The sequence below is a fragment of the Tupaia chinensis genome, unplaced genomic scaffold (assembly GCF_000334495.1).
Source record: "Tupaia chinensis unplaced genomic scaffold, TupChi_1.0 Scaffold000459_1, whole genome shotgun sequence".
NCBI classification, from domain to species: Eukaryota; Metazoa; Chordata; class Mammalia; order Scandentia; family Tupaiidae; genus Tupaia; species Tupaia belangeri.
Window position 1 is genome coordinate 2824011 of NW_006159968.1, and position 12373 is coordinate 2836383.

General features: G+C 42.4%; 1 protein-coding gene across 1 annotated transcript in view; it reads left to right on the forward strand.

Moving 5' to 3' along the window:
• Positions 1–11431, forward strand: part of HHLA1 (HHLA1 neighbor of OC90) — a 49884-nt gene extending 38453 nt beyond the window's left edge. Inside the window, exons 13-19 of the mRNA XM_006155530.1 lie at positions 1843–1995; positions 2196–2291; positions 6392–6460; positions 6800–6874; positions 7861–8017; positions 10612–10694; positions 11388–11431. Coding sequence (XP_006155592.1) covers positions 1843–1995; positions 2196–2291; positions 6392–6460; positions 6800–6874; positions 7861–8017; positions 10612–10694; positions 11388–11431 — 677 coding nt within the window. The remainder of the gene's footprint in view (positions 1–1842; positions 1996–2195; positions 2292–6391; positions 6461–6799; positions 6875–7860; positions 8018–10611; positions 10695–11387) is intronic.
• Positions 11432–12373: the final 942 nt, after the last annotated feature.

Genomic DNA, 12373 nt, shown 5'->3' on the forward strand with positions numbered 1-12373 from the left:
CATCCCCACAGAGAATGGACATGCAGCAATTCCTTCTCCTCCAGTCTCCTCTTGGGATCTTGGGCACGCACACACACGCACCCATTGTGAGTTTAAGCCACTGGGTCCGGGACTCGATCTGCGGTTGACTACATGGGAGTCCAGTGACATAGCCATTATGCCAACTGCTGGTCCCAATTATGTATATTTTAATGATAAAGGTACAAAAAAGGTAAGGAACTTGTCTCTAAGTTTATAGCATAGAGGAGACAGGGCAGAACTGATACCATCAGAATTCCTCATCTCAAACCCCATAATCGTCCACCATGTCACATGATTAGAAACATATTTCTTTTTTTTAATCCTTATTTTATTTTTTTATTATTTTTTTCTTTTATTTTTTTTCATTTCATTTTCTTCCATACATTCAATCACATTATTATTTGTCTTACAAAATGGATATTTAAACAGGTGAACATTTCTCCCTAGTACTGTTGATAAAACTATGAAATATCTTCAACAGATAAAACCACACCTATTTGTGCCATTAATGCTTTGCCTCCCTGTCCCTCCCCCAAATGTCCTTCCTCAGACCCTCCTCTTTCACACACATTATATCTGGTATTTACATCTATATACTGCATTTCTATGACTGTTAGACAATTAATTTCAGTCATAGAGTGTAGACACTCAGTATATATTAAGTGAAGACATACAATGTCTCTCCTCCATAGCATGGCTTGCTTCACTCAGCAGTAAGTCTTCCATATTCATCCACTTCCTTTCAAAAGTCAGGGTTTTGTTGTTTTTTATGGATGAATAGTATTCCATTGAGTATATGTGCCACAGTTTTTCTAACCATTCATCAGTTCGTGGGCATTTGGGTTGTTTCCATGACTTTGCAATCATGAAAAGTGCCACAGTAAACATTGATGTGCAACCACTTTTCCGATTAAGTATTTGTCTGTCCTTTGGGTAGATACCAAGGAATGGGATTGCTGGATCATATGGCAGTTCTATTTGTAGATTTTGGAGGAATCTCCAAATTGTTCTCCACAGTGGTTGGACCAATTTACATTCCCACCAGCAGTGTAAGAGAGTTCCCTTTTCACCACACCCCTGCCAACACTTATCATTTTTTGTTTTTTTAATATTAGACATTCTGGGGTTAGGTGATAGCTCATTGTTGTTTTGATCTGCATTTCTCTTACAATGAGGGATGCTGAGCATTTTTTCATATGCCTTTTAGCTATTCATATGTCATCTTTAGAGAGTGTTTTTCCAACTCATTCTCCCATCTTTTAATAAGATTGTCTTTTTCCGGAACAGCTGCTTGAGTTCCTTGTGAATTCTGGTTATGAGTTCCTTATCTGAAGCATAATTTACAAAAATGTTTTCCCATTCTGAGGTCTGTATATTCACACTAATCACTGTGTCTTTTGCCATGCAGAAACTTCTTAGTCTGTTGTAATCCCACTTGTCTATTTTTGGGAGAGACAACCACTGACCCTCCTCCCCCCTAAACACACACACACTAGCTGATTGGAGTGGAGGCTCCCAGATACTGGGAAATGTAGTTGCTTGTTTATTTATTGGGTGTTTACAAAAGCAGAGTTAAGTTTATCTCCTTATTCCATCTCAGGAAAAATCTTAAACCCTTTGGTTATCTATTAAGCCATCGGAAAAGTCATGACACATTTTTGCATAGAAAAACATAGAGACATATGTCATGACTTTTCTGATGACCCACGATATTACACATCACATTTGCTCCCTGACAGGATGTCAATGACTCAGTAATTTTATCTGGATCAAAATGATCAAGCATGTAAGTGCCTTGTTACTGTTACTTTGAATGTGCAGCTACCAGGAGAGTGGCTGGAACTCCATGGATGACAGCCAGCAGACAGACTCGGGCTTCCACAGTATCCATGCCCTGGATTCAGACCCTCAGTGAGAAAAGTCCTGGAGCGCCTCTCTGGAAGACACGCTCCTCCACCCCGATGTCTCCTGAAGGTGCTAAGGAGGTCATGAGTGCAGGGAGCCTTTGGGGATTTCCTGTTGGAATAATGACCATGACTGGCATCCTTGGATGACAGCCAGCAGACAGACTCGGGCTTCCACAGTATCCATGCCCTGGATTCAGACCCTCAGTGAGAAAAGTCCTGGAGCGCCTCTCTGGAAGACACGCTCCTCCACCCCGATGTCTCCTGAAGGTGCTAAGGAGGTCATGAGTGCAGGGAGCCTTTGGGGATTTCCTGTTGGAATAATGACCATGACTGGCAGCCCATCCCAGACCAGCCCAACCCTGGGTAAGAGACGCTCCCTTCTACTCATTCCCTTTTCAATTAAATTTAGCATTGTCTGTTTTGAAAATCTTTTGTAAAATTTTAAAATATAACACACACACAGGAAAGTAATCAAACATAAGCAAACAACTTAATAATAATAAAGTAAATGCCCTTTTTCTCCTTTTCTTTCACCTTTTCCTCTTTTTATTTTATTTTAATTTTAATTTAATTTTTTTGTTGTTATTGTTAGAGAAGGAGAAGAGAAAGCACCCCTTACGGAGTATGGCCGTGCCACAGCCTCTTCTCCATCTTGCCCTCCTTTCAGGGTTTTAAGCACGCACATACACATGCCCAGCATATTTCTCAAGCCACCAGTCTCAGGGGTCAAACTACACTGGTCAGTTATGTAGGATCCAGCTATCTTACACCACAAGCCCACAGAACCAGCCCCTTTATTTCCATTTTTGAATGAATGAATGAAAACTTCTTTGTAGGACTCACCTACCTCCTCTCTCTCTTATGTCAACCAACTTCTCGGTATCTTTTTCATTTCCCTATTTTGCTATTCATTAAATAAGTGACCCCTAGAGGTTAATATTATTAGCTCAAGACAGTTCAACTACCTTTCTGACATAGTGTTAATGTGTGTTAACATTATTGAATTAATTATATTATATATATATATATACATTGAAACATATATAAATTACATATGTGAATATATTACATGTATATTAATTAATAATTACATAATGAGGAAGGCCTGAGCTCCAAAAAACAGGAGAAAATTATCAAGAGTAATCCCAGTGTTGCATATACATGTATTATGTGTGTGTGTGTGTGCATGCATATGTGTGTGGATAATAAATGTACACAGAGAACAGAAAACAAAGTGAAATGAGATGAAAAAGAAATTTAAAACTTGAAAAGTGACTTCACAAAGTTCTTGGGAAATGAAATGTAAAGTACAAATTTATTTTAGTGCAAAAATAATTGAAAGCTGTGCATGATGTTTTTCCTAGCACATATTTTCCATGAACTTTTTTGAAGGTTCCTGTATTAACCTTATATCTAGCCTTATAGTTCTCAAACTATATCTGCCAAGTAGAGTTATGATTTTTTTTTCACTCCAGTTACATGGATTTTTTAATATTTATTACTACTATCATCAAATGCCAAAAAAAAAAAAAAAAGAAAGAAAGAAAAGTTCATCCCTTTTTAAAATGACTTCTCTGAGGACTGCATTATGGCCAGAATCCTTCTTTCATGCTCACCACAGCCAGTGAATCATGACACCCGTCACAGCTGTGCTGCTTGTGTCCATGAACTTCACTTCCCTCCCCTCTGGCTATGCTCTCCACACAGGCTATGCCTTTCATCACATTCCTGTGGAATGCAGAACGCCTTCAGAAAAACTTTGTTGAATTACTGACTCTCTTAAGGAATACAGACAGAAAAGTAATGCATTTTAACAGATACGTAGGTAAACTTGAGGCTCAGAATTTCAATTGCACAAACAGATCTGGGAATGCCATTTTGATAGCTTCAGTCATATAAACACCTGATGTCGTTGCTTGAGTCTAGTTGGCTCAGCATTGTACTATTATGTAAGGAAAAATTAAAACTAACACATTCAGGAGCCAAAAAATTGCATAGTAGTTAAAGCGCTGGACTCCCACATGGTCAACCACAGTTCAAGTCCTGGACCCAGCAACTTGAAACTCACACTGGGTGAGTGTGCATGCATGCCCAAAATCCTAAGAGGAGAATGGAGGAGAAGGAATTGTGGCATGGCTATTGCCACTATAGGGGGTGATTACTTGCTTTCTGTCTCTTTGTCTCTCCAAGGAGTGCATGTGCCCAAAATTCTTAAAAAAAAAAGAAAGAAAGAAAGAAAGAAAGAAAGAAAGAAAGAAAGAAAGAAAGAAAGAAAAAAAGAAAAGAAAAAGAAAGAAGAAAGAGAGAAAGAAAGAGAGAGAGAGAGAGAAAGGCAGAAAGAAAGAAAGAAAAAGAGAAAAGAAAACCAATGCACTTCAGTTTGGTCGGCTGGGCAATAGCACCCAGCATAGCCCTGAACTAAGAGCTCTGGTCTCTGTTTCAGAGACAATTGGATAGAAATTTTGACTCTGCCAATTAATCTGTGTCCTTCAGTAGTTTTCTTGACCCCTCTGAATCCTAGTTTTCTCATCTGTGAAATGGGAGGATTTTTTTGTTTTGTTTTGTCTTATTTTATTTATATATTCCATGGGGGAGAAAAAAAGACACAGCATCTCAACAGGATTTTGACGCCATGATTTACTCCCAGCTTCAGCCAGCCCAGATCATGGACACACACTTGCTGGTGTACTCAGGGAGGTCGCCAGACTTGTACTGGCAGTTTTTAGAGTGGCTGAGATGGCTATACTAGGTGGCTTCTGTAAGGCGTCCAGCTCAGCATGTGGCAAACAGAAAGCACTCAGTCAATGGCAACTGCTACCCTCATGCAGTGGGTGGTAGTTGGGGGTACATTATGGCTGGCTTCAGGTAACATGCTTTGGAAACAGGTGGTCGCACACAGGACACACTTCAGAAGAGAACACGTGGGAACCAGCAGTTAGCGTAATGGCTATGTCGCTGGACTCCCATGTAGTCGACCGCGGTTCGCGTCCTGGACCCGGTGGCTTAAAACTCACGCTGGGCGCATGTGCGTGCATGCCCAAGATCCCGAGAGGAGAATGGAGAAGGGATTACGGCATGACCATCCCCCCTGGGGGGGTGATTTCTCGCTTTCTGTCTCTATGTCTCTCTCTGTCTGTCTGGCGAGCGCACGCGCCCTGTAGTGAAAATCTCTAAAAAAAAAAAAAAAAAAAGAGAACACGTGTCTGCTTTCACCCTGAGTCCCTTTCAGCTTTCCACAATTCCACAGTCATGTAGTCAAACTGTAAAACAATCATAGACAAGATTTCTGTGTTTGGATGTGGCTAAAACTGTTCATTTCCAGAACTATATAGAAACGCACCTGAGCATCTCCAGGTGTTGGGCCTCAAAGCCCAACATGTGAAGGGAAAGCAAAAGAAGGTGCTGCCAATGCTAAGAACATTGCCTATGCAGTTGGGCCTCCAGCCTGCAGTCATCAGTGTGTGACTGTCACATGCTCATCACTGGTTCCAGCACAGTAGGCTGCAGAGTGAAAGTCGTGCTGAACTTGACACAGCCACACTCATAGTCCTAGTGGAGGAGCCCAATAACTAACAAGCCACCTCACCACCTCACCACTGTGTGGGATGGAGCCAGGCTCTGTGGCACTGTCCGTTTCTCGGCGCCATCATCATCCTTCCACACTCATTCTCTAGACTCTAGTGATAGTGAATTGCTTACTGCTTACTTCTCCTGGTCTTAAATGTGTTCTTTGCTCTACCTGGAAGGCTGCTTCTCCTTGCTAACTGCTGTGCTTCTTGTCTCAGAATATATATCACCTGCCCCAGGTGAACCAGGCACCCATTGTCTGTGCTCGAGTTGAACCTTACCCTCACTCTTACTTTACTACTGATCTACACCAGTGAAAGCTGTTTAATCTTCTCTCTCCCTCATCCTCTAGAAGGAAGTGGCCTTGCTGAATTTGCCAGAATCTTGGCACCAAGGAGCAAGGATCCAGTTCTGAAATGATCCTTAAACCAAGGCTTCGTGAACACGATGAAAGGAGTTGGTGACTGAGCTCATGCTCTATCATGAAAGTGGTTGGCCCCAATTCACTAGGTTGTGGTGGAGCCAGTGCATAACTAGAATGAATGTAAAGCACATCATGTGCTCTTCACCCAAGGGCACCTATGCTTGACCCTTCCTATTCAACACCATCACTCTTTTCATACAGTGCCACCAAATCTTACCAATATTGACTGCTTTCCAGCATACCCATAGCACTGTCTCACAGTTATTGATGGGATTGCCCATTTTCTCTTCTGAACTGGGAGAGCTTCCACTGAAGTTTCTATTCCTTACTCATTCTGCCTCCTCAATACCCTGCTCCATATCTGGCTTAACCAACACAGGTTGGATAGGCAGGACTGGTGGAAGAGGGCCTCTTCTCCTGATCAGCACCCCATGAAGAAATGAAGGTTCACCTCTTTCTCATCTCATCCCAGGAACATTCACCCCTGGCACACAGACTCCAAGTCCAACCAAGGCACCAGCCCCCAAAGATCCACAGACAGGTAAGAACACAGTGCTGGAAAGAAAATCCCAATGCCACAGTGGAAAAACATGTCCTGAGGTCAGGTGCACGGTGGGATTGGGGAGCCAAAAGGCAGGCTGAGCTTATTATCACCCTTTATTGGTTCTAGCAGGAAAAGCAGCAGGAGAACTGGTTTATAAGCCTTGTTGTGCTGTTAACTTGCTGTGTGAGTTTAGATAAATTGTTTCTTCTTTCTTGGCCAAAATTTCCAAATAGATTTTGAGAATTTTTTACCCCAAGGTAGTACAATTTTCTGGTTGTGTGTATAACCCAAAGTCATCTCATTGTAACTTTTGGAAGGCCATTCTTGCCCTTGCAGGTGATCTCCCTGCAGAGTGGTCCTTTACCCCTGGAAGAGAGCCAGCCCTGACCCTAGGACCCTACCAGGTTTCAAGTGAGTACCAGCATCCAGTCATCATTGTTGCTTGTGTTTATTTTAAAGGAAGTAATGTGGTATAATAAAGAGAGGTTTGTCTGATAAACTGCTGGTGAGACAGCGTCCACCATTCAACTTTCAGGATTCTGTTTCATCAATGGTAAAACAAGAATAATTGCACTTATTATGAGCACTAAACATGTGGGTGATAGTCTGCATAGTCATTAGCAGAGAGAGAGGGAGAGGAAAGAATAAAGAATGACCTTAAAATCCCACTCCCATTTGCTGGGTGTGATACACTGTTATTCTATATTAAAGGGAAAATTTCTCTCCCCATCCCTGCATGCTCATGGATCTAGAAAAAAACCATGCCTAGGCTGGGAACTGTGTTTTCAGAGCTCCTGACTGAGGCTCAAGACAAGTCACTATGGTTTTTGCTGCATTTTCCCAGCTTTTGGATGTCTCCCCTCTTTTCTGTTGGGCCTATTTCGGTAAGAAAAGGATTGAGTTAGGTCCAGCCATTGTGGTGCAGGGGTGGGGCGCTATTGCATGACACTGAAGCCATATGGGGAGATCCAAAGTTCAAATCCACCTGAACATTCACTAGTCCTGCAGGTAGGAGGTGGGGGGTGGGGTTGCAATGTGGTAAGAGCCTATCAAAAATGCCTACTTATCCATCTCTCTCTGTCCTATAAATTTCTGTCCCAGAAAGGTCCTTCATCTCACACATTACTGTTCAATATATTAGATCTCTGCCTAATATTTGCTCCTCAATGAAATCATGTCTGATATCCTTCAGGAACCTTATTTCTACCTTCTCTCCACCTAGCTCTTAAAGCGGTCACAGATTCCCTGGGCAATGAAGCAGCAGTACCTTGTTTACATGTCAGTCTCAAAGCTTCCTGAGATGGGGACAAGACTATTCATCAGGCACCAGGATTACTAAATGGAAGATGCATCCTAAACACTGATTGATTTGACTGCTCTGCAATTCCATCTTCTAGGGTGTCCTGAGCTACTCTTCAAAGAGGGGGCCATGACAGCTGCTCCCCTCCCAATGGCCATTCAGAAGCTCAACCCATGCTTGATGGAGTTGTGCCGCTTCTTCCAGCAATGCCTCTGCATGAGCCAGAGGAGGAATTCCAGAACCCAGGCCATGAGGTAACATGGGTGAGATGCTGCTTTTCACATTCAGTAGTCACAGCTTCTTATTCTGCATGGCTTCTCTGTAGGCCACAAGGTGACTAGGCATAAATAATCCACAGAGAGGTGACTGGAGGACCTCAAAGAAAGGACTTTCTAGTGAGTCATCTACTAAACTGTTATTTCTATGAAAACCACAATTTATGCCTAAGCCTCCAGAACCAAACACAGGGCCTGATATAGTCAGTATAATAAGTACAGTGGAGTGAAGTGGAGTGGAGTGGAGTGGAATGGAGTGGGAGTTGCACCAGGTGGAATAACTATCAAGAACTTTGAGTGGTCTGTGAACCCCAAAGTCCCTAGCCTGGTGCTTACTAGCAGAGAAGAGTCAGAGAATGTCTTTATCTAAATTCTAGTTCTCTCTGACATCAATGAGAGGTTCTTAAAAAAATTATAAAGTTTTCACTTAAGAAGGTCTAGGCATGGACATTGCCCTTCCCTGAAAATTTGGCATTCTGTCCTTTTATCTAGGGTTTATTCTTGGCTATAAACCCAGAACCAAATAATATAGATGAATATTATTTCTCCCGTGCTCTGGGGGCCAGTCTCTCAGATCTTTAATATGATTTTCAAACCTATCCAGAAGATCCTCCAACTTTTCACATCTACATTATCTGCTGAGTCCAAAGTGCAGGTTTTCAACCTTTCCCCCTTTCCCCTCCTTCCTCTGCTCTTGGATCATCCGTGTGGATGTGTTGTCCATCCAGAGAGGGCAATAAGCAAGACCCATGGACTCAGGGGTGTTGGCAAACAGGGCAGAGGCACCTCTCCACATGACAGGCTGACCCTGAGGAGAAAACTTTCACAACAATGCTTTCTGGACTGTCTAGGATCAGCCCACAATACAGCCTCTGGGTTGAATAGGATGACATTCATCTTTAATCAAGTGCATATATTGAGTCTCTGCAACACATCTTTCCTGTACTGTGCAAAGCCATACAGATAGAGAGGTGAATCAGAAATTTTGTCAGAAGCTGAGAATTTCATAATCTATCTCATTGTCCCTGCACAGTACCTCAAGAACTGCATTCCTGGGTTGCTCATGGATTTTGTTGTGGTTGTTGTTCATTCCTCTCTGGTTCACTCCCATAGGCAGGTTTGAGTCTCATTTCTGGTATCCTTGACATGTAGCTGGGGTGACCCCATGGCCATACCACTGTTGAGGTGATCAGACTTGACATACTATCTCTTATGCCTTTGAAATGTCACCTGAGAAGTATGGGATCACAGGTTCACAGAGAAAGTAGCCCTTCCTTTGTTCACTGTTTGCTTCTTCACTGTAATCCTTTCTTTGCTGTTTTTCTAGCCTGTTCTGAAACCCAGGATGCCAACTTGTACATTTCCCAGAATATCTACCTTACAAACCAAATTCTTGTTAGTTTAGCTGATGGTGAAGACTGAGGGCAGTCCAGGGGAGAAGCCAGAGACTTTCTCCCTCCTCTTTCTGCCTTGAGCAATATTCCAGAAATAGCTCTATATCCCTCTGTAGTTCCAACATCTACAAATAATTCTTGTGACAGTCCCACCTCTGTGGTTCTAGCTACTACCAGAGACCAGAACTGTCTGTGTTCTGGTCACAATACTTCCTCCTTTTGTCCCTCCAGCCCAGCTACTCCCTCCAACTGTCAATGTAAGGTTGTTTCACCTCCCCTGGTTCTTCAGCTTTTCTAGCCCATTTATGACTAATTCTCAATATTATATTCCTTATCAAGTCAGGTGCATTTTATTTTCCTGGCAGGGACCTGGCATTATTGTTTATCAGAATGACAGTGCATTCTGGCATGAAGTGGGTTACCCAAGTTAAAAATCCAGCACTACCACTTGAAAGCAATGTGTCCTTGGACAAATTGGTAACTCTCTCTGCTCAGTTTCCTGTAAGTTAGGAGCAGTAGCACCTGGAAAAGTTTCATAATGAGCTTCAGTTGAGTAGTTCATTGCATAAATCCCTGGAGTATTCTAGAATCACAGAACAATAGAGGTGGAAGACAAACCAAGGCGTTAGCCCAATCTCCTCATATATCAGATGAGAGGCTGAGAGGGAAATGAATTCCCAGAGTCGTGCACAGAGCTAGAAATGCAGCCTGCACTGAAGGCACTTCTTCCTAATCATGTGGTCAGTAGTCTTTCACTGTGGCCCCTTAAAGCAACTCCTGCTGCCCCCAACCAAGAGCAGAACATCATTTAGCAAAGAGCTTGCTGTATTATTTACCATGGCAGCACTCCACTGTCTCTCTTCACTTTCCACAGCAGATACAAAAGTGAATAAACAAGCATCGTCATTTATTGAGCACCTGTTATATATAGGCACTTTTCGGAAACTTAACCTATGCTATCTCATTTAATCATAACCCCTTAAGCCCCAAAGTGTGGGCTGTTTGCCTGCTCGACCTGTTTTCCTGCCTCTCCTCTGACACCTTATAACGATGGCCAGAGCTCACTGCTGTGAGTAATTGGCCATACGTCCATGTTTACGAACTTACTTTTTATTCTGGCTGTCCTCCTATAACCATCACAGGATAGTGATTGCTCCCAACTCTGATTTAAATCTATAGGTACTGTCTTGAATACTATTCCTGGTTTCTGAAGAATGCAACATATATCTGCCAGAGGGTGAAAAGGGTGTACCACTCACACAGTAAGTATACAGCTTGACTGTGTTGTAAATTTACAGTGAATACACTATATGAGAGAGTTCTATAACTCTGAGCAGTTTTTCTGCCTTAGCATGGGACCACAGGAGTGCTATAGCAAATCTAGCCATCATTAATTCTTAACAAAGAGAGCCTAGGCTATTTCAGATTCCTCTTCTCCTGACAAATTAATAAAGTATAGGAACAAATGCAAAAGTCAGCCCTGTGAGTCCCTGCTTTCCTCCATATGAACTCAGGCAAGTTTATAAGCTTGTCAGTTCCCATGGAAGCTAAGAAGATCAACAAAAATAAAACAGAAGACAACCCCACTTAAAGACTAGAATTCCTGAACAGAAGGAAATGTATACAAATTATTCAAAGAAAAGGGGACAGCACAAACTAATAGGGGTGGGGTGTATGGCTTCAAAGCCTTGCCCCAATATTTGCTGGATATTGGAGGATTTTTCTCCACTCCTCCAAAAAAAAATGTAACTAATAATCTTATCTACTAGTCCCCAAACCAATGGTTTTGTTACGTTAGCATGCCATCTCTGTCACTTACTATAGGTGACTCATTTTCTAGTGCCCTGCCCCATACCTGCTCTGGACCATTGCTGGTGCTGTGAAACTTTTATTTACGTCTCTTTAACATTTCCTTCTCAGTACCTTGAATTTCTCCTTTTTTTTTTTTTTTTCAGCCTTAAAGCAAAAATGCCTTGAGAATGTCTGCAAGTCTGTGTGAAACTCGGATTTAAAAACACTGGGACCTAGCAAAGACTTCGGGTGACGTCCCTTCACCCTGCCCGTTTCCTGACTTGTCTACATTTGCAAAACTTGCCCAGGATCCAGCCAGTTCCTCAGTCAGTTTAAAGTGGCTCTTTTTGGAAGTAACCTTTATTCTCTCTTGTGAATCTGTGTAAGGTATTGAAAGTAGAAAGTCCCAGATTATAGACCTCATAATCAATGCAGCAATACCAGACTAGCCCAGCTGCTTCCAAGTCATGGAAGCCTAATGTCTATACTCATGGAACTCCTGAAGTGCTTACAGGGATCCTAATAACTGGAGCATGGGTGGGGAGCACTAGTCTGAAAAACTAGTCCAGGCACATAGACTGACACAACAACCAGAGCACATTGAACTTGAGACTACAGGAAGACAACAAAAGGATAAATTGAAGAAGACTGGACCCATACTGAGGAGAGATTAACATATGATTTTCTTGTACAGTTAACCAGAACTTGGTATGTGCAACTAACTGGACTCGCTATCCTATGAATCCAGATAATCTTCCTAGCTCCCTAAGTAGGAGGTGATGAGAACCTTCCATCAGCAGGAGGTATAGAAAATAACTTTGCTGGGACGAGCAGTTAGCGTAATGGCTATGTCACTGGACTCCCACATAGTCGACCATGGTTCGAGTCCTGGACCTGATGGCTTAAACTCACACTGAGCACATGTGTGTGTTTGTCCAAGATCCTGAGAGGAGAATGGAGGAGAAGGGATTGCGGTGTGACAATGCCCTCTGGGGGGTGATTTCTCGCTTTCTCCCTCTCTGTCTCTCTCTGTCTGTCTGGCGAGCACACATGCCCTATAGCAAAAGAAAAAAACCTCTCCAAAAAAAAAAGAAAATAACTTTGCTAATATCTCATCTTGATTCTCCTTCTGTGTGTCCCACTGTTTTTA